The sequence below is a fragment of the Amphiura filiformis genome, unplaced genomic scaffold (genome assembly GCF_039555335.1).
Source record: "Amphiura filiformis unplaced genomic scaffold, Afil_fr2py scaffold_61, whole genome shotgun sequence".
In the NCBI taxonomy this organism is placed as follows: domain Eukaryota; kingdom Metazoa; phylum Echinodermata; class Ophiuroidea; order Amphilepidida; family Amphiuridae; genus Amphiura; species Amphiura filiformis.
This window is the reverse complement of record NW_027305525.1, coordinates 198,302-221,519: the sequence shown is the minus strand read 5'-3', so window position 1 is coordinate 221,519 and position 23,218 is coordinate 198,302. Positions and strand designations below refer to the sequence as shown.

The window sequence follows — 23,218 nt, the reverse complement described above, 5'->3', positions numbered from 1 at the left end:
TATCAAACCGCAGATGTTTGATGTAATCGTCAAAGCTACGAAGAGCCTGTCGGGCAAAGTGAAACAGAAAACCAAGAACGGCATCCAAATGTCAAAATCACCATCATATGGACTGCAAGTAGGCCATTCTATCAGAAAATGTGTGATGTTAAAGATTGGAAGAGCGATCAGGCTTAGAGATAAGGAAATGAAGTTAGAAGCACAAGAGTTTGATCTCTTGTATTCGAATGAGTGGACGGACAAAGTGTCCTCACCAGCTCTCCAAACACTCCTGGAACGCAAGTACTACAAGGAAGAAGAGATCCCAGATTCATCGGATCTTGCCAAACTGAATGCATATTCAAGTCAGAAGGTGACGGAAGGGATAAAGTGCCTACATGAGGAGCCCAATCAAAATAACTGGACTAATTTGTCAAAGGCATTGTTTGTTGCTTGTACAGTTTTCAATCACAGGAGATCAGGCGAGGTAGCGGAGATGCCAATAGCTTCATTCACCAAGCGACCAGCAAGGGGAAAGGTGAATGGAGAGATACTGAATAGTTTGACCAGTCTGGAAAGAAAATTGTTACAAAGGTAATACCTTAACAAGGTCAATTGATTTTTTGTTAAATTTTATTTTAAACACCTGTGCTGCTTGTGTAACAGGCTTAACCCTTTGAATGAAGCAGGTGATTGCCAGCACTGAACTATGCAGATGGTATTTTGGCAGGTAACAAGGACTCCAATCATTTCCTTATTAACTGGATGAACATTTTGCATTGGCTACAGTTAATCTATTTGTGGGAGTCTTGGAAAGGAGGTTATATGACATTTTTTGCATATTTCAAAATTTTGTGAAATTTGACATGCTTTACATTTTGGAAAATCAATTTTAAGATGAAATCTTGTGTTGGAATATACTGCACCAGGCAGGCCACAGGCCTATATTTTACAAGGACAGATCCAGCATCTGAAATTATCAGGGACTGGAAAAATTAGGACGAATTACTGGGTATAGGTTAAAATTGTCAAAAATGAGCTGCTTTTGCATAATTTTGGCAGATTACCAGGGGGCCTATGCCTCCAAAGCATCCCTCAAAATCTGTGCCTGTTTTACATTCTTCATAAACACACACTGTGTGAATTTTAAATGCTAATGAGATCCTACCATGTGATATTAAAAATGATTGTATCTGTTAGTTTACTTTACCAAATGTGTGAAATAAATTTTGCAAGTGGTTTGCTAAAATAATCACTTTTGATGTTGTTGCTACTCTCCTGCCCACACAATCAAGGAATTGAATTTGTTTACATGTAAAGCCAGGGTTCCAAGCCGTCCTTGAAGTTCTTGGAAGTCCTTGAATTTGAAAATTGATTTTCAAGGCCTTGAAAGTCCTGGAATTTTGCAAAAGGTCAGTGAAATTTAAGTCCTTGAAAATTGCAAGTTCATATATGATGGCAAGTTACAAAAAAAATTGTGGCAATTTTTGGTGATCATATGACTACATTTTCAGCATAAGAAAACCATTGTGATTTAACTGAGGAAAATGCAGGACTTAAAGGTACTAGCCGAGATTACACACTACAAATTTCACTCTTTTTCCTGACCTACCAATATTTTTGCATTTTTGGATAGTGTTCACATGTACAACCTTACCCACAAAACAACTTCTGCAGAAATTGTACATTTATGGCAAAAGAGCCCCTCCTTTCTGTTTGCAATTAATTTTTGGCCGGGGAAAAATAAATTCAGACACACGAACAATTAATTCAGACAGTTTTCTAGAGTAAATCATTGAAATTTTAGCTTTTCAGAAACCTTCAATGTATAGTTCACAATTTGTGATGGCTGAGTTATGTCGTCTTCAATATAACATTAATTTAGGGAGTTTCATTTCATTATTGCACGTTAAGACAATTAAAAACACTGTTATAGCGCCACCAAATTGAAAATCTGACTTTTCATTACAATTCAAGTAATTTTTTTCTGGGATTTTGTCACTTATTTTTCAATTACATGTCTTCTTACTCATTTCTGCAAAGTTTTAATCAGGTTTTCTGAGCATGTTGAATCTCGGCCAGTCCCTTTAACAAAAATGTTACTGTTTTTTTAGTATAACAAACCGATCAAATTTGTGGTACATACGAGGGCGTTCAATAAGTTCGTAGAACGAAGTATATGTGAAAGTACCAGATGTTTTATTCATATCTCATTTTTAAGCATGGTCCATCAGAACATCCATGCTCTTGGTTTTAATTTTTTGTATGCTTCCAAAACCAGAAGAAATTAAGTCATCCAAAGAGTCCTTTGGTAACTCTCCAGTGGACTCCTTCAGACTTTCGCCATCATGACACTGGAAACTATGAAGGTGGCCCGTCTGATTTTAATACCGTTTCTCACCACAAGGTAAAGGCCTATAATGTGGGATATGTGGCTACATCAGGAAAAGCCACAGTAGTCAATGGCAGCTTGAGACAGAAAGTGCTTCTGCAAAAAAGGCATTCCTATGGTGATTCCAAATTTCAGTCATGAACATTTCTCTGCTTTTCCACATGTTACCTTCAGTCGATTTTGCTGTAAATTTGATAGTTTATGCACCCGTTATTGTGCATCTCAACAACATAATAATCCCTTACCAGAACTTCCCCTGAATTCTAAAAAAATAATACAAATGACTCTCGTATGGTGGTTAATTACAAAGCAACCCCGGAGAATCAAGTCCGTCCTGTATCAAAAGTTGACTTTCGCTGAGAGGTAAAATGGCTGTTGTGAATCAGCATCTCATCACCTATAACCAGTCTGGTGCAAATCTCAGACAGGTTCTGTTTGTACATTCTAGAAGCATATAACATGATAACATCTTCTGATGCCCATTTTGTCCACAAAGTTTCCAGGACTCCCAATTTCAAGGCACCCTAGACACTCACAATGTTAGTTATTTCAATGAAAACAAACCCACTGGAAATTTTACACCCTCAAGCTATTTTCTACACCATTATATGGTAAACATTTAGAAGGAAGTTGCATCTTCTACCTGTTAAACACCCTCAGGTGACTTTAGCCACTCTCCAAGATCTTGTATCAGATTCATGGGATTCCTGTCCATGGTGGAATTCAGAAGATCACTTAACCACCACTCGTTATTAGAGTGCTTCACTACCATTCATAGCAATCGTACAATGATAGCTTTCTGAAATGTTTTTATCTTTTGTGATGATGAAATAAATTGAGGCCTACAATCCAGATTTGGACATATCCTTGGTTTTAACGAGGTAGGGTTCCTCAGATAGGTGTCCAGCAGATACGAAACGGACCAGGAAGCCACTCTTTTAGATAGAATGTTTTAAAAGAATTATCTTTCAAATGAGACCAAACTTGTGTGTCTGTGATTTATGTATATATCCCGTTCTACGAACTTATTGAACGACCCTCGTATATGAGCCTGCAATAATTGAATGCAGTTTAAACTTCCAAAGATTTCTATGCTACCCAAGGTAATTACTGACTTAGAGAATAAAAGATGAGATATGTTGTTTTGCCTATCTGCCTATGTTATTTTGCCCAATATTTTCATCGTAGTGGATACCGGCTATGCCGGCATCCACTACTCAAAATATCGGGTGCCCATCCATTATGAAACCATCTTAGATAGGCAAAACAACATATCTCATCTTTTATTCTCATTCTTATTTAGAATTTTGTTATTTTCGGGTTTTATCGGTGAGATTTATTTACCCAAAATCATTGTTACATCATTGCATTTGTCTCATTTGAATAATTACACCCCTCTTGAACAAAAATGTTTCAATCCGTGAAGGACAAAAAGTTTGTAACGCTGCTCATAGCACGTTTGCGTGTACACCACGCACGCGTGATGCAGTGTTAACGTGCCACGCAGATGCAGAACGCAATGATGCACATTAAAAATCTGTGGCGCTTATCATATTTCTCGTAGCACTGCCATATTTGGGTGCAATATATTGTCCTGTAATAGATGGACGTGTCTCTGTGCAAAACCAATCAGATTTCTTCTTGACATGCTAAGCCACACCCACTGAATAAGGATGCATGATCTTTTAGACCAAAAAAATTGTGGAATTCTGTAGCTTCACTAGACCACTACTGATCAAAATGTTCTAAATTTCCATGTTTCAACCCCTTACCTTAAAAATCACCATTATGTGTATCGAAACAGGTATGTTCTTCACTGAATAATCAATCAGTAATCAATCTATAGCTTTTATGTCTCTAATAATTGTATGATATATGATAGGAGCACAGTGGCCTAGCGGAACGGCACTGACTCATAATCGGAAGGTTGCGGGTTCGAGTCCCGACGACGCCGTCGTGTTGTGCTATTGAGTAAGGCACTTTATCTCGATTACTCCTCTCCACCCAGGTGTTTAAATAGGTACCGCATTCTTAAATTCTGGGAAGGTAACAGACTCGCTGTAGAGGAGGTGTAGCAATCCCCTATAGCAATATTAGGCCTACATGGAGGAGTCTGGCCCAATCGCCAATGAAAGAGAGATGGGCACTCTGATCACTGTTTATACAGGATCGCCTCCTTTACCTTTACCTTTTGTATGATATAATACAATAATGGTTGTCTCTTGTCTCAAACTATAAAAACACACAAAGGTTTTCAGAAGACTGAACTGAAAGTGCCTACCTAATCAATCCTCAATTCACTCTCATCGCTGCTACTGCTGTCAATGGAACCTAACTGTTTTGTGTGTCTTTGCGACTACAGTTTGCAGGCAAACCTCTGCATGCACGTTTAATATAACATGGGTCGGACGTTTGGCACATAAGCAGTTGATGGTGCACTGCTTAGTACAACCACATGATAGTTTGCTGGCGGTACTATCTGGCCAAGCACTAGCCACAATCTGCGTCATTCTCATGAGAGCTTCAACTTCCATACTCTTACCAGGAACTTGACTCTTAGGCTTCTTGCCTTTCTTGTTCAGGTATGGAATGTGTTCAGTTTTACGACAGGCTTCTTAGTTTTGTTACTTTGTGTTGTTTCTTGCAGGGCCTTTACACCTATATCCTTCACGGTGGTCAGATAAGATTTTACTTCGTTGTTGGCAATCTGTCTGTAAGCAATGTTGATTAGATTGCTGCTGGCTACTGGAAATGGGTTGTTGTCATTATTCTCTGTATTATTCAGGATCAGACCATTATGCTTACTGATACATGCCTTGCCAGATTTATGGTGAGGATTTTGTGTTTCAGGGTTCAAATCCAACATAGATTTTAACTGGAATGATGCAGCAGCTGTTAGAGACTTTGTGTAGACCCGATTCATTCATTGTTATGCCATCAAGACCACTGGACTCTTTAGTATCTGTATTATATGTTTGTTCCAGTAGCATGTCTGGAGAAACAGCATTGTGACTGCCTGCAGATCGCATACCATCTACATCTGTGGGGCTGTAGCTACCGACGCAGGCGTCCATTACTGCTACAGCAACAACTACCAATAAAGTTCCCCTGTACAAATGAGTTATAGATGGTAGGTGCTACAGATTCTAGCTGTTTCATCTCTGACAAGTATTTAGGGAGAGATTGTTTGACATATTTGTAATGACCTGCAGCGGTTAGGTATGGTAGCATATTTGCAGTCTCACTTAGATGACCAAACCAGTTCCTTCTCGTTCATGGCACAGGAACTTCAGAAGAATATCACACATCTCCATAAATGTCATCCAGAGCTTTGCCGTAATTGGTTTGTCAGAGAGGTAGTCTTGGAATTCTTCCATGTGTTGGCAGAGTATCTCAATCTTGGAGTGAGATTTACTGATTGCTTCTAATAGTTCAGCTCTGTGCAGGTTGTACTCGAGCAGTACTATCTGCAAAATCATTGAAATGTCAACAGCCTAAGGATCTTTTGGATTCAGGTCCTTTAATGATTTATCACTGCGAATAGTAGACATTTCCATGCCAGGGTTCTCATGCCTCTCTGGGTAATGTTTTGTGCTACTTTCACCATTACTGTGATTCAATGCTTCTGCTCCAATGAGATCTGCTTCTGATGATAAGCCTTGTGAATGATCCGCAGGTCTTGATGCTGCTGCTGATTGTGGTCTTGGGTCAACTGATTTAAGGCTCTGAAACCCTAATGGTTGGTCCATATCTTCAACATGGGATATGTCTGCATGGTGAAGTGAATCATCTGCTGGATTTAGACTTGAATCTAAGAGACCACACACAGAGATATTCAAATTGACTTGTCCTCCTTTCCCTGCAGATCGCATACCATCTACATCTGTGGGGCTGTAGCTACAGACGCAGGCGTCCATTACTGCTACAGCAACAACTACCAATAAAGTTCCCTGTACAAATGAGTTATAGATGGTAGGTGCTACAGATTCTAGCTGTTTCATCTCTGACAAGTATTTAGGGAGAGATTGTTTGACATATTTGTAATGACCTGCAGCGGTTAGGTATGGTAGCATATATTTGCAGTCTCACTTAGATGACCAAACCAGTTCCTTCTCGCTCATGGCACAGGAACTTCAGAAGAATATCACACATCTCCATAAATGTCATCCAGAGCTTTGCCGTAATTGGTTTGTCAGAGAGGTAGTCTTGGAATTCTTCCATGTGTTGGCAGAGTATCTCAATCTTGGAGTGAGATTTACTGATTGCTTCTAATAGTTCAGCTCTGTGCAGGTTGTACTCGAGCAGTACTATCTGCAAAATCATTGAAATGTCATCAGCCTAATCAACAATTGCTCCTTTCAATACACCAATCTTCAAATGCATTGTAGAAGAAGCGCCGCATCGCTTCATTCAAAATCTGCACAGCTTGAAGCGTTTGGTAATAGTCAGCTTTATCACCAAACATCTTTCTGGCTGTTCCTTTTTGACACAGCCCACTAGTTGTCAGAATATCTTCACCACCACTGTCTCTCATAACTTTGCAAATTGCTTTAAAGAAGTTATATACCAGGTGGTATCCTCCAATAAGTAGAATAACCTTTAAAACATATGATCTTGATTCTTGTCTACGATTGCTCTGGCAAGTTCAAATGTTATTAATATTATAGAGTATTAACAATATTTAGGGACATTAACATTAACAACATGAGGGCATTACAGATAAGGTATAAACTAATTTACCACAGATAAATAGGCTATAGAGCTTAATACCATTTTGATAGTAAGTCATTCAGTAACTGTGATGAACTTGCCTGTTTTGATACCCTACTCCTTAACTTTAACCCACATTTTCAACTACAAATACACACTGGTTTACATTTTTCAAATTATCTTCTTTCAGGAAGGTTGTATGACAAAATAAATGTCATATACAATGATCCAGACAAAATTTCCTTTAATTTGAGTCCAATGTCGATATAGTTTGAACAAAAATTAACAAACATCGAGGCCCCCTTCTATGACCCCCGTAAAATAAAAAGTTACCTATATTTTTTTGGTTGTGCACCTGGAGGGTGTTGAGGGACCCAACTGGTCATCCCCATACCCAACAACCTTTTATAACTCACGAATTGAGGTACCCCCTAAAAAGAGGGCTCAGGTCCCTAGGTATATATTTATTATTTATGTTGGTTAATTTTCCATTTTGAAGATTTGATGTTCTGCAACTACGGGGCAAGCAAAACAGGAAGGTGCCCCTTCTACTGAAAAATGAGTGGGTGAAAGCAATGGAACTCTTGACACAAAGAAGAAATGACTGTGGCATAAAGACTGCAAACATCTACTTCTTTGCCGGAGGGGGTAAAGGGCCTATAAATGGCTGGCAGGTTAGTAAGTAAATGTTTGTGCCAGGTGCTTCATCAAATATTGTGGGAGCCACCTGTCCAAAAAGCCTCTTAAAATGATTGTGTCTACACAGTACAGTGAGCCCAAGAAAGGCTGAGAAGTGTTTTTTGTTTTTGTTTTGTTTTTGTTTGGTTTGGTTTTTTTTTGGGTTTTTTTTTGCTGCGAGTCCGAATTTTGGAAATGTGAATGAATTTAGATGTTGAGTTTATAGGAAAGTACTCAAATTTAGCATTTAACTGCCATTCCCTGATTTTTGACTTCTTGCGAATTAGATTCGACCAGCCACATAGCCACAATAGTTTTAGAGGTGTGTTTTGTCAATTTCAGGGTGCTGGTTCCACATTTTGTAGTTGTATTGACATAGAAATTGTAACGAAGTGCTGAAATTCTATGTTAAAGGCAGTGTCAGCAAAAAATGTGTGCACGTTTAGACAAAATCGCGTAGAAAACCAATATGTGGGTCTCATAGACCGACCCCCTTGGCCACTAAAGTGTTTTAAGGTTATTGCCATAAGCTTGTGTCAAATGGTCAATAGTACATTGCTCTGACTGAGTTATAAGTTGCTTTGTTCATTACCTACATGTATGACATTTTTCCTTTACAGATCCTTCACGATTTTGCTACAAGTGCCAATTGCCAGAATCCAAAACTGATATCAACAACACGAATAAGGAAATATTGTGCCACAGTGATACAGGTATGTTTTTTTATGCCTCCACCATAGTGGTGGAAGGCATACTGTTTTTGCAACGTCCTTCCGTCAGTCCGTCCTTCCGTCCGTCCGGATGCTGTATCTCTGGAACTGATGGACGGATTAACTTCAAACCTTCGGCAATAGGTAGGCCATTGTCAAAAACTCAGGCTACTTTTTTTGGGGTCTAATTTGCATAGGTCATCCGAGGTCAAAGGTCATTTGAGGTCAAGTTGTAAAATAGGCTGAAAATGTAAAATTGGCCCATTTGAAAAGCTGAAGTCCAATTGGAACCAAACGTGGGTTATTGATGTAACATGGTAACCTTCATATGTTAATGAGGTTAAAGGTCATCTGAGGTCAAGTTGTAAAATGGGCTGAACATGTAAAATTGGCCCAAATTAGAGGTCGCTCTCAAGGTGGAGGCATCCTGGTCGACGCCTTGCGTCGAAAACCGTTTTTGTTCTGTTTTTTGTTTGTTTGTTTGAAAGATGCCATTTTTTTTTTACAAAAGGCCACCTATAATAGCTGGTGATCGATGAAGGTAGATTCATTGTCTCATTGCCCATCTGACCACACCACTGGAAGTCCAACTTAGATGTTATTATATAATATTCGTTGTTGTAGAGCAACATCAAAATCAATCATTGCCAGGTCAACTGGTTCAAGCTATTTAAACTATTCTGAATTATGATCACAATACAAGCTCAATGGGTTGCTAACAAATTGCAAACTCTGCTACTGGCTTATTTTGCTAATGCATATATAGGGGTGCATCCCACCTGAATCCTGTTCCTTTTTATTGCCTCTCATACCCTATTACAGTACCGTAAAGTGAGGCTATACTTCGGACACGTTTTGGCACGTTTGATTTTTTTTTCTCAGATGTGATGACTGGTGCTTTCTTTCTGCAAGCTGCACTTTTTGTTAGCACCTTTTAGCCCCTCTATGATGAATTTTTATCGATGTAACAAAACATTGCTATCATATTATTTTTATTGATCGAAAACTCTGGCAAAATAATGTATGAGTGTGGCATGGGGGTGCGGGTGGTTGGGAGGGGTGTGGGTGCAGGGTGGTGGTGTTTGGTGGGGTGGGGTGTTTAAAGTCTTTCTGAAGGTCATAGAGACTTAAGATTTCATATTTGGTCATATTTGTTTCCAAATTTTTCAGTGTTTCTAAAATAACTCCCTACACTACAAATTTTCTGAAGGACTTGTTCAATCACAGGAAATTGATTTTCAATATTAAGAAAAGTAACACATTGATACTTTAGATAGGTGCAAAATGCAAATTGTGTACTTAATTAAACATTGCTTAATATTGTAATTCTTGAAAATATAAATCAGTCTTTTTGACATACACATAATTATCTTCAATAATAACAACAAAAGCAGGTGGCTGTTTAATAATGCGCCAATGTGCTAATTGAAATTTAGGCGACTTATCTTGTAAACGTAAATTTACAATTTACAATTGCAGCTGCTGGGATTAACTCTGGGGGAAACAGAGTGGTTGGCAAACCATTTAGGCCATGATATCAACATACACCGTGATGTGTATCGCCTTCATGAGAGTAGCATTGAAGTTTCCAAGATCTCACGGCTCTTGCTTGCTATTGAATCTGGAGAAGTGGCAAAGTATAAAGGACGGGAATTAAAAGACATTGGTGTATCTGGTAAGTTAACTATGCAAATTTATACTTGTCACAATCTTTTGTTGCAAAAATTGCCACTGTAACATAACAATATGATTACAATGGATAATACTATTCAGTAAGAAAGCATACTGTGATTAAGAAAATGTTGATATTAGAAGCATGATAAAATCAGGTACCCCAGCAGTATGCTTATTTTAATGTGTTTCAGAAATTCCAATTGAAGAGGACTCAGGGGATGAAGAAGAAGAGGAAAACGCACAAGCTGAGAACAGCATAGACAATGAGGCGGCTGGAACAGACACTGCTAAAGGTATTCATGATAATACCAAATCCATAATACCATTTGCCATTATTTTACAGATTGCTCACAATTTTTCCAGTTTCCTTAGATATCCCACTGTCTTGAGTTACATTCACTGACCATTTAGCCCTCAACATTTTTGAATTACCTTAATAGTATGTATGTTTATATGACTGTATGTTTTAACCCCTTCGCTCTTAATAAGTCAAGTTATTTATATAAACACAGCCAAAAAAGAAAGTCTCCATTAGTTCCATCCCCATTTAATCAGAGTCTGATGAGTTTATGGCAAAATAATTTATATAATAGTTTTCTATACACTTTCCCTCAAACGTTGATACCAAATTTGATATAAAAAATTTAATCATCATGAGCATAGGAGCCGTTGTTTGGAAATTCGTGCAATTTAAAAATGACAAATTACTTAATTGACCACGCAAAATCCAATGCATGGTATCAGCTTATTATGTGGCCTGAAGCAACCCGTACATGAATCATTGCACACTTGCCTGCGCACAATTGAAAGAGCGGGTTATTTGATTTGCATTTTGACATGCATGGGTAAACCTTTAACCTGCCGCCTATTCAGGCGGCGTAATTCTTGGTACTCACGCTAGCTCTGCTACGTACTACAATTCCCTATGTCATTTTTAAAATTGCGAATTTCCAAACAACGGTTTCTATGCTCACGATGATTAAACTTTTGATATCAAATTTGGTATCAACATTTGAAGGAAAGTGTATAGAAAATTATTATATAAATTATTTTGCCATAAACTCATCAGACTCTGATTAAATGGGGATGGAACTACTGGAGACTTTCTTTTTTGGCTGTGTTTAGTTTATTGTTACCTGTAAACTCAATTCCAAAGCAGAGGTCATTTTTAATGGTGACAAAAAATGTGCAAAATATTGTGTTGATCAATAACTCAAGAACCACTTGGCCTACTAAAATATTAATGCCATTTTTGAGTTTCTCGGACAATTTGCTTCAAGATGCTTATATTATTTTTCAAAAAAGTGTTGATGATTTTGCAATAGCACACAAAACATGCTCAATTTTGGTTTGAGGTACAGTTCCCCCTTAAACGGATATCTTAAAATCCCACAGATGGCAGCCTTGATCCAGACTCTTAACCTATATCCATTAAAATCCCAAAAGGGGTTTTGTTTGTCTTAATAAGTTTAATATTGCATATGGTGTTTAAAGATTTTTAGCGATGAGTTAAAAGCAATAAAATAGTGAGGCTTGTACAAACAATTAAATTAGCATTTTTCAGGACACCTTGGTCACAGAACTGTATGGTTACCCTTGCAACAACTTTCTGTGAAGAAAACTAGAATTAGAATTGACATTTAAAATCAGAAGTCCAAGTGCATTATTGTATTTATTCCTGATAGGTGTAGCTGTACCAGATCCAGTCAGTGTTCTGCATCTGCTTCATTGTCCAGATTGGTTGTGCAGCTTGTTAATTGCAATGATAAAAACACACACACACCCACCCACCCACATACGTCACCCACCCCTTGTATATTACACCATTGTCTTTATGTGTACAATATGTTTTATATCCTTTTTGACAGCGTTATGGGGACCTTGAAATATTGTGCGACTTTAAGATTTCTTTCTTATTTCAGTTTCATCTGTTTCGTCTGACTCAGAAGTTGTGAGGCAGAGGCCTAGAAAGAAAAAGTGCCGAAAGATTGATGATGGTAATTATTTATTATTATTAATCACATTTTATAATTATTTTGTAATTATTAGCCTACCTGCATACTGCAGAGGTAGGCTTTAATATATTATGGCATGAGATTTTGGAGCTATAAGCTGTGTGTGGCAGAAGGATAAGCACTACTGATTTTTAATATGAGTGCAAGGTATTGCAGCCCTACAGTAGAGTCACACAACCTAGGCTATGGCCAATGTTATTGTGGTAACATAAATGGTTTAGCAGCCGACGAAATCATATGACTAGTCGGCTGATTGTAGACTAGGTCAAGGGTCAAATGCTTTTGCCAAACATGTCTGCCATCGAGTGAAGGATAAATTAAAGATGTAACTTTGCAGTATCAGTTGTGTGACTTTTGCATGCTTGCCATCTTGTCTCTGTTTATGATAGTTATAATTCACAGTTTGTGTAGCTGCTGTGGTGATGAGTGAATATGTCCCTGTGTGGCCCAAATTGTGTCTTTAGGTGCAGTTTTTACCAATATTCTCCATGCATGGGATTTTTCTTCTGGTTGTATTTAAAGGTTAATGTAACACTGAATTTTTGTTCAATTTAGTTTTTCTTAAAATGCGATTATTTTCAGGAAGTCATGAATTTTGTGTGTCCATGTACAGTGATTCCGGTAGTGATTTGGCTAATGAATTAATCACTGATGTGTGGATCAGTGGTAGTGATACAGCATCTCCAAGGTCTTAGCATTGGTATACATGTGCAGTAATGAAAATATTATGTTCTAAACCCAGTGAAAAGGAAACAAATAAATTTATGATTCTGGATCGTTAAATTCGATTAAAACTTTTCTGTCAAGTCCTTCTTATCTAAGGTCCATGATCTAACCAAGGCCAAGGAGGTACAATGCATGTAGTGTAGCCATATAAGTAGGGAAGTATTTTTCTCCCGCAGGGAGTTTGTTCTTATTTTGACCAATAACTCTGTAACAATAACAAATGTGATACCTGCACAGCATATTGTCATAGTTTGTTGAATTCATGTCTGTGAAAGAAATAGTTCCAAGATAATCACCTTACTCCTTATCCAATCAAGGACAGTGTCAGTTTTAACAGTGTATTTCATTGGTTAAGTCCACACTACATCACAGTCCACAAGCCAAAGTTTTAAAAGTCAGTTTATAATACTAATTCTTGCAATTTGACCCTGAGTTAGGTGGTACTAATTATAGTACAATTATTCAAAATCATTAAAATATTTTTACATTGTAAACTATACAACAGTGATCCCTATGAATTGTTATACAGTTTTCTATGGTCATTTATTGCAGTAAAACCGGGGCAGGGGACACTCCCATATGAGAGCAAGTGTCATTTGCCTGTATGTTGAGATACAATATTGTATGAAACTACTCTATTTTAAATGCGACAAATTGCGACAAAAAGTAATCAATTTATCAGCAAAGCAACACACCGGAACGCAAACGTGGTGTACTGTGAATTTTATTTTGACTTTGCCTTCTGACAAAACTAAATTCCACCCAGGCCTGTTCTGAATTTTCACCCGACCTATAGGGTTCGATTTACCCAGTGTCACATTGCAAAATGCAACACACTTTGCTCGGTTTGCTATTCACTCTCAAAATTATGTAGCAGTTTTATCCAATACATTTCAATGTAAAAGTGTGCCATTTTTAGCAAAAAAGTTGGAACTTGGCAACAAATTTGCTACACACACATTATTCCAAAAATCGATCCCTGCTGACCTAGTGTATTTTATTTGTTTTCTATAAGTAGGAGTGGGCTATAATTTCTTTATGCGTGTTTCAAATGAGTGTGTGGTAAAAAAATAAATTTTCACAGCCTGTTGTCCAGGCAATGCTGTAAACAAATCGCACCACACTCACAGTCATTGGACACTACTTTACATTATTCAAAATTATCCAGTCATCTTATCAATTCTTCAGCTGTTTTCCAGTTATGGAGACCTTGAAATTATTGTGACTTTAAGCTTCCTTATTATTTCAGATTCATCTGATTCGTCCGACTCAGAAGAAGTTTTGAGGCAGAGACCAAGAAAGAAAAAGCGCAAGCGCCGTAAGATTAATGGTAATTATTTGTTAATCACATTTTATTATATTATTATTTGTTTTTTAAATTGATTTGATTATTTATCTATTTTCTTTTTTGTCTCGCCTGAACTTTGTTCAGAAAGAGACTTAGTAATCACTTTTCTGTCCGTCCGTCAGTCCGTCCGTCAGACCGTCCGTCCGCAGTCATATCTCATGATCCACAAGGCCTATGGTGGCGAAACTTGGTGGATGGAAGCATATCCAGCTCTGCTATGCGCAGATGGGATTTTCGATGAAAAAGATGCAAATTAAAGTACCTAATTTGCATAATTTATGCGTAAATCATCAAAAATGAATAGCAAAGCTTGTGGACGAATTATCTCGAGTTCTATGGGGCGCATGGTAATCCAACGTGGTGGGAGGAAGGATACCCATCTTCTTCTCACCTGATTAGATTTGGGGTTGAAACTATGCAAATTAAGTAGGTAGTTTGCATAAATAATTTGCATAATTTGTACCAAAATCCTGGAAAATTAGGTCAAATTTGTAAAGATTGTTGGTTTTTCATGAAACGTGGTTGCATATAATGACTTGGTGGGAGGGGGTTGCCCATAAATATTTTTGTTATTTGTTTGTTTAAATATGTTAAGGGTACATGGTTCGCCTTAAGGGTGCATGGTGCATTTTTTTTTTTTTTTTGGTGCATGGTACAACTCAAGGGTGCATGCATGTTTGAATAACAGGCCTAATTGGGGGTAGGGTAGGGTAGTGGGGGTAGGGTAGGGTAGTGGGGTAGGGTAGTGGGCTGGGGTAGGGTAAGGTAGTGGGGGTAAGGTAGTGTGGGGTAGGGTAGTGGAGGTAGGGTAGTGCCAATTGGTATTATTTTTAAATTGTTTGGGTCAAAAATTGCTTTGGGGTCTAAATTTAAAAAAATATAATCGCGAAAGCAGGCGAGAATTTGTGGTTCGAGAACCGCCTTGTTTTTCTATGCGTGTTTCACACGAGTGTGTGGTAAAAAATAAATTTTTGCGGCCTGTTGTCCAGGCAATGCTGTAAACAAATCGCACCACACTCACAGTCATTAGATACTACTTTACATACATTGTATTTTGTCAAAATTATCCGGTCATCTTATCAATTCTTCATACACTCTGCGTAAAGTTTAGCTCACTTCATGCATACATTATCCAATCAGAACTAAATTTAGTCAAAATACACGTAAGAATAATGCATGCATTAATGTTTAGTATAATGCACTCGGAACACTTCACATGCAATCACGCAGTGTATTACGCGCGAGTAAGAGTGCGTAACTCGATGCTTCGCTATGCAAGCGTCGCGTAGGGTTGATCAATTTGTATGATGGGTCATATAATGCTTCTTATTTTTATAGGAATACACTTATTTTTCATCCAATTTTCAATGACTTTTCAAAACATGATTTTAGGTTGTGTAATTTTCGAAAATTTTATACAATTATTGTTGTGAATGAATTATATTAATAGCTGCGTCTAACTTGTCGCTCGAAAAATTGTACCACAATTAATGCACTTGTGCTGATGTTGGAGTTGTCCAACTCACTGGCCTGCGGCTGTGAGCGCAGACAACACCAACATCAGCACGCGTACATTAATATGGTCCAATTTCACTCGCGTCAAGTAAGACGCAGTTATTAATCTATAATTCAGCTTGAGATTATTGTGTGACTTTAAGCTTCCTTTCTTATTTCAGATTCGTCTGACTCAGAAGAGCACTTCAAGATTGATGGTAATTATTTGTTAAGCACATTTTTAAAAAAATATTTATTTATTGTGTTATTTTTTTTTTTCTGACCTACAAAACAATATCACTGCCTGCTTGTGTACATGGGCAAAGCCTGCACTCTAGCAGTTTCAGGCATGATTGATACCTGTTATCAGCTCAGTGATAGACACTGTTTATGGTCCCCCATTCAAATCCCAGTGGTTCAAGGACCCCATTGTCAATTCAATTAGTATTTGTTTCCAAAAAAAATGTTCTGCTATCAAAAAAGTAATGTAAGCCTTTGACATCGAAATATTAATGTAAGACTTTGACCCTGTATACACTATCACAAATCGCTCAATCTGCAAAGGTAAATGAAAATTAATAATTGAAGTATATTGCGTATGCTCATCCCTTAATCAGACAAAGGTATTGTTTAATTTAACAATTAAGCAAAGCAGCTAAGTCAAATTATGTGATTGCTTATTTCGATCAAGCAATTTAGTAATTATTTTATCAATTCTTAAGCTGTTTTCCTATGTTGAATCATAATGGAGGTTCAAGTTGATGATCAAGGGGAAAACATGGACTGAGAAGGGAGTGCATATCAATCATTTTGGCCAATTGAGTTGGGTGAAATAGTTTGGTCTCAAATCCTAGGATCTTGTTTGGGTTTCATTGTCACTTAGTATCGTATTACAATTTACAAACTTGCATATATATCCCTTAACAGTTAAGTGCATAAGGTATTTTTTACTCCCGTTTGTGCAGAAGGGGAGTACCAGAGAAATTCACTTAAATCAGACTTTCTCAATGTACTTTTTAAATTTCATCATTCAATATATCTCCCAAACCGAAGTATGAATGTTCACAAGTTTACATTCTCTTAAAGCTGCTTAAATCATTATATTTAAAAATCCACACACAAATTTTTTGGGTTTTCATAATGGACTCCAGCCAATGTCAGTATGAACAATTTCTTAGAGCTTATTTTGGTTATTTAGACCGCTTTTCAAAATTAATAACATGTTTGATTTCAGATGGAAACAGAAAGAAACCTAAACGCCGTTGGACAGAGGAAGAATTAAGCATCTTTGACAGCATTGTTGGGCCATGCATCAAGAAAAAAACTATGCCTACAAGGCACATGTTGGACAGAGTTGCAGAGAAGATCGCGCATTCAAGGACAATTGCCCAAATAAGGACACGGGCACACAATGTGATAAAGGGCAAGCAATGATTTTGGATTTTTTAACAGGGCACCCTCTCATTTTGTTCCTTTTAATGAAAAACGTAAACAACAAAAATTTATACCAACTTTCATCTTTTTAAAGAACTTTAGAGGTTATGCCCGACTTTGAACTTTTGTACAAAATGTTTATGGTGATGTTTGCCTTTTTATTAAACATTACTTTGGAAATATATGTTCTGGTGTAAATTGCAGAAACTCGCATATAAGGTGTCCATGTATGATATACAACCAGTGGCGAAGAAAAAATGGGGTAATGTTTTGTAAAATCACCATGACATTGAATTTACTGATGTTAGGACACATTTGGTTATTTGACATGGAATGGCTCTATAGTGTAAGATAAAACCACTCACCAGTTCAATGTTGATGGAATCATTTGAATCAGGCAGAAAGATATTTTTGAAGTACTGCCCTGGGGGGCAGTCATGTATACAATGGTGTTCCCATGCTTGACCAAAATTTTTTCCAGACAACCCTAACTGAGTTCTTCTCAGTAAGCAGATTTTTCCCCCTAAACAAGTTTTTACTGTTCTTCCTTTAAAAATACCCCATAAACAAGTTTTTACTGTTCTTCCTTTCAAAATACCCCCTAAACAAGTTTTTGTCTTACAAATACGACCCATAAACAAATGTTGCCAAAATTTTAATGATAGACTTGTAAAAATACAAAGACAGAATTACTATGTTCAATACTAACCATTTTGAAATGCCAACCCGGCAACATATTAAATTTGAAACGTGGTCCATGTTAAAATTCAGCAAGGCAACGAAAAAAGTGGACCCTGTTTTACAGGCCCGACTGACCAGATTTTTTAAAATTGGGAGAAAATTTTTTTCCTGTACATATGAATATCGACCCAAATTTTGAACATTTCACAAGCAAATTTTTTTCTCCAATTAAAAAAAAATAAGTGGAATATTGATAGTTTATAGTGATTTTTAGTGTCAATTTTCACTCCAAGACAAAAGGACCACCAACCGACCCTACTTGAAAGGTCCGTTCATTTCGTATAACATTTTTTTTTTTTGTCGCCTAGCAAATAAGAATTGAGATCCCGATCTTTCCATCCAGAAAAATCCTAGCAAAAAATCAGTGCTCTCCCACTCTGAATCAAGTGTCAACTCAACCACTGTCACCATGGGCCACGAGTGAATGTGAATGGACTTCATGCAGAATTGAGAAGAGTTTAATGTAATTAGTTTAATGCAACTTGAATAGGGTGATCTTTGTGTAAAGATACTGAAGGGATAGAGGAGATGTAAAGGTCAATGTCAATAGGTGTCAAAGGTCATTTAGGGGTTCATACTGCCATTGTTTTTTTTTTATATCCGGCTTCGTGTTAATGTAAAATGATACCTATTTTGGAAAATCAGGAATAATCATAACCCCAAAATAATAGACTGCTGGCACCGGGAGCTTTACCCAAGCAGGGCAAGTTCGGATGTTTTTATAAGGCTTTGTCTCCAAATTGTATTCCTAGTAACCCTACACCCTTGGTTGTCATTACATTTATATGCCTGATACGAGACAAAATTAAGTGTAGTAAACATAACTGCTCATCCAAAACAATGGATGAATCGATGTTTACTTAAAGCATTGACAAACATGACGTGTAAAAAATCTAATCTTTGTAAGGTTTCAATTATCCAACTTCCATGTTTCGTTGATAACAACAACCATTTCATTGTGAATAATGTGTAAGAATGTCATTGAACTGGTGTATGCAACAAATTTGATGGGGCACTGTAAGTCTGTCAAATTTTCAGGCTTTCTACCTTAGTGACAGGTAAGGTTGACCAGGAGTATAGGAGAACCAAGGTAACATGAGGCATATCTCTCCAGGACCCGAGCAAGTGAGAATTTAGCAGTGACAAATGCATTAATATGTGCAGTTATTTCAATTAATTTATTTGTTGGTGTTGCATAGTTTTGAAATTTTTCCTATTTTATAGCATTTGAAGTGTTGCACTATTGAGTAGAATTTTTAGCCCCCACAATGGGTTGCAGAGGCTGCTTGCTGTATACATTGCAATTTTTGCAGGGTTTTTTGCACCAGTTTACTACTACTATACTAGCTTCTGTGTAGTGATTAACCACCCCTACTTGTCATCTGTCTGGAGGTATAAAATAAATCATGATAAACACTTTGTTGACATATTTTATGATACCGGAAAATTAAAAACATGTGAAATGTCCCGTGCTATTAATTTCACAAAAACACATGTATTTATATAATATTGGATGGCTTTGAGTGTGCTGTGTGATACAAGAATATACCGCACAAGTCCGAAGGACGAGTAGCGGTATTTTCATGGTGAGTGCGGTATATACTTGTATCACACGAAAAAAGACATCTATTATTATTATTATTATATAATATGAAGCTTTCCTATTTCTATGTTCTTCATGCTTCAACATGTTCACCGGACATATTCATTGACGCATTAATCTTGTTCACAGTTTATGAACGCTATGCGCGGACTACGCACGTTGCGACAGTAAATTTCATAAACATATCGGGTAACGAGATTAAGCGTGCAGTAACAGAAAATACTGCACGGCAAACTGCAGTATTAGAAATACGCGGTATAGATAAAGCTTCATATTATATAATTATAGAAAATATTGCCCCATACTGTAGGTTATGGGGAAGATGATTGACAGGCAGGTGGTTTTTATTCAGTTCTATTCCTTAAACAACTGTTGTCACTGTACAGTAACTGGATGGTGACTGTACAGTCACTATCCTCTCACCTACTAGGTACCCTAGTCGCTGGCTACAAAACTGTGTATCTGTGCCGTTTTGATTCCCATACAGTCACTGTGCAGTGCAGTGACTACACAGGTGACTAGTAGTCACATAGTAGGTGACTGATAGGTGACTAATGGTGCATGTCCTGTACAGTTACTGCATGACAAGGCCAGTGTAGTCACAGTGCTGTTGAGCACCCGATGGTTCAGTCACCATGTAGTCACAGTGCAGCGCAGTGACTGTGTAGTCATTGCACAGTCAGAGGATAGACACTGCAGTCACTGAGCAGCTTAGTGACTGATGGGTGGCTGGTGCAATAGGAGTTTTGTGGTGTAGTTTAAGGTTTCATGAAAAGCCACAAGACTAGTATTAAGTTTATTGTTTGTTGGTGCCTAACGTTGCCATATATGCACTGGCCGTTTCAGATCTTTTCTGCCATGCAATGGTGGAGGACTATTGTGGTGGTGGTGGTAGTAGTAGTAGTAGTAATTTATGGGGACTTACAATTATGGGGACTTATTGTATAAAATTGTGTGGACCACTTTCCATGTAGCGTGGTTTCGTGAACAACGATATGTACCTTTTCTAGATTAAGAGTTTATGTTTTCTTGTGATATAGTAATGGGCTTTGGGGCATGGCTCAAAAGTCAAATATTTCCAGAAAAGCTTGCACGTAAATATCTTAAAATATAATGATGGATATAGGCTCATTTTCATAGCATAAATGTATCGTGGGTAAAGTTTCACTTTAGACCAAAGTTGGAGTCTTGGCACAAAGGTCAAATATGGGCAGTTTTATTCCACACTCCGTTTTGTGTCACAATTAAACATTTATCTGCAATAAATTCACAACTCAATGACAGGTGTTGCCTTTGAAAAAGTAAACAGATTTATTTTTATACTGTATAGTGGGCTATTTTCGTTAGATTAATTTTTTTTACGATTTTACCAATTCTGGACAGTTTAGTGGGCTTTTAATTCACATTTTCAAATATATGCATGTTAAGTTGTATGTGTGACAAGTATTTTTGCAGGGTATAATAATCGCGGCTGCCTGATCGATCACGGACCTAAAACCACCACGGAAATTTCCCACTATAAAGTACCTCATGTTTAGATTCCTGTCAGTTGATTTGTTAAAAGTGTGGCCATTGTTTTAGCTATTCACCACTTTACTTTTGTTTTCGACAAAATCATAATTTACATACTTTATTGTTCTGTGTCTATTATTATTGATTTGTGTACAAGTCAATGAGAGAAACAAAGAACAAGAGGGTTAAAAACTATTTTTCTTTCATATATTGATTTATATCATTATCTCTATTGATTTATATCATTATCTCACAAGGTAGTATGTATCAAACTTTATATAGGAGCAATATCACAAATTTGACCAAATCTGACCTTCCCATACATTTTTGCTCACAATGCATTTTAACACAAAGTGCCTCATTTACTGGCGTTGGGTCATATCTATTGGTTGAGACCTAAGGACCTGTAGTGATTTCAATGAAAATCAGTCCATGGCAAAAGATTTCATTTGAAATGTTCCTAATTACTGTTTTTCTGTTACTTTCACTTCAACATATGTAATCCAGTCCTAAATTGTGGACTTTAGGGGCAAAATCCCCAATCAATAAAGTGTAAAACCCTCCTATTAAAATTGTTCGGTTAGATCTGAAAGTAAATGGATGAAGTCCTGGGCCAATAGAGAAACTAATGTTTACCATCATTCCAGTTTCACATTGCAGTGCAAGGCTATTTTTTTTGCACATGCAGATTACATAGCTAACTTGAAAACATTTATTTTGCAACAGAAAGCAGTATGTAGTACAGTGAACAGTTCATAGGGGAAATCATGCAAAACCATACTGTGAAAAAAAAAATTGGCAATTGACAACGTAAACACAATTTTTAGAGTCATGGCTTAATTCAACTCATGACTTTGAAATGGCTGTTCTATTTGAAAATTATTACCCAAAATTATACAGAAAATAAATTTTGGATGCCTTGCCCCACCTTGATGCAAGAAGCTGCTTTGCATAATAAATTTTAATAATAATAATATGCATTTGCTGCGGTTTGCATTTCTCATATGTCAAGGGGCAGAGTATCGAAATTAGAATAATTTTCCCTGTCTCCTATTGTAAAATTAATTTTAAACTTCAAATATTTCATTATTGGTAGATACAGAAAACCACATTTTATCCAAATAATTAATGGTCATACTGTATTGAATGCAGATGTTTTCAGTGTATTATAACAATCAAAATAATTTTTAAATGTTCCATGGGCTAACCTTTTTCATTGAAATCACTAGAGGTTCTATCTATTAACCATGCCTGCAAAGTAGTTTTGTATAATGATACTTAAGGTGCCGCTAGGCAGTTACAGGCAGTTTTGACAGCTAAACAGCATTTACGGAACCCCAAAAGAAATTATTTTGCCAAATTTGAGTTCAATGTGTGCACATTGGTGCATTTGTTTGCAAGGGTGCATTTGTTTTCTGGATCGCAACAACTAAAGTGCCAAAACCACAGCAATTTGTGACAACGAAAGTTGACCGAACTTGCCGTCGTAACTGGAAAAGTGTATGTAAATGAGTCACGCAACTGTCATAGTGTGAAAGACAGGAGCATTTTGCACACATTGAACCAAGTTTGGCAAATTAGTTTCTATGGGGGTTCCGTAAATGCCATTTAAGTGTCGAAAATCATGAAACCGCAAAGCGTCACCTTAAATATCAGTTTGAGGAATAATAAGAGTTGGTAGAGTTGTTTAAAATGCAGTTCCATTGGTGGAGTAAAACCAGGAACTAATGCCTATCTTTCTCAAGGTGAAATGATTTTGGATTGTGTACCTGTATAAGAGAGAACTTGATTAGCCTTTTCAAAGGCTGGTGGAATCTCATGATGGTATGGGTAAATATGTAAACAGTACTCTGAAATTGCTTTATTTACCAAATTACTCAGAGTCGACTTAACCCTTTCCAGTCTGCCCACTACCCACACACCAGAAAGGTGGCCATTATGAATTCCAGATCATGATCAACCTTCATCCCAAATCTGACAGAAGTAACTTTTTCACCTTGTCGAATGCTTAGACTGAATGATATCGCCCTCAACGTTTTAAGCATTTAATTAAGGGTGGAAGACTGTAGAAATTGGCAGGAATTCCAAACTAGCATGCCTCTGGAATTCGGCATACACCAGAACCGATGGTAATTTATGCCATCTGGGATATGGCTTACGTCAGGAAAGAGTTAACAAAGGTGAAAAATAAGAGAAAATAGG

General features: G+C 37.2%; 1 protein-coding gene across 1 annotated transcript; it reads left to right on the top strand.

Annotated features, from left to right (window-relative positions):
• Window positions 1–13: 13 nt before the first annotated feature.
• LOC140144517 (uncharacterized) lies at window positions 14–17,642 on the top strand. Its single transcript, XM_072166343.1, has 9 exons — window positions 14–573; window positions 7,581–7,755; window positions 8,380–8,472; window positions 9,949–10,144; window positions 10,335–10,436; window positions 12,066–12,140; window positions 14,134–14,214; window positions 15,909–15,944; window positions 16,961–17,642. The coding sequence occupies exons 1-9, from the start codon at window positions 14–16 to the stop codon at window positions 17,158–17,160; spliced, it is 1,518 nt and encodes a 505-aa protein (XP_072022444.1). The 3' UTR covers window positions 17,161–17,642.
• The last annotated feature ends 5,576 nt before the right edge of the window (window positions 17,643–23,218 follow it).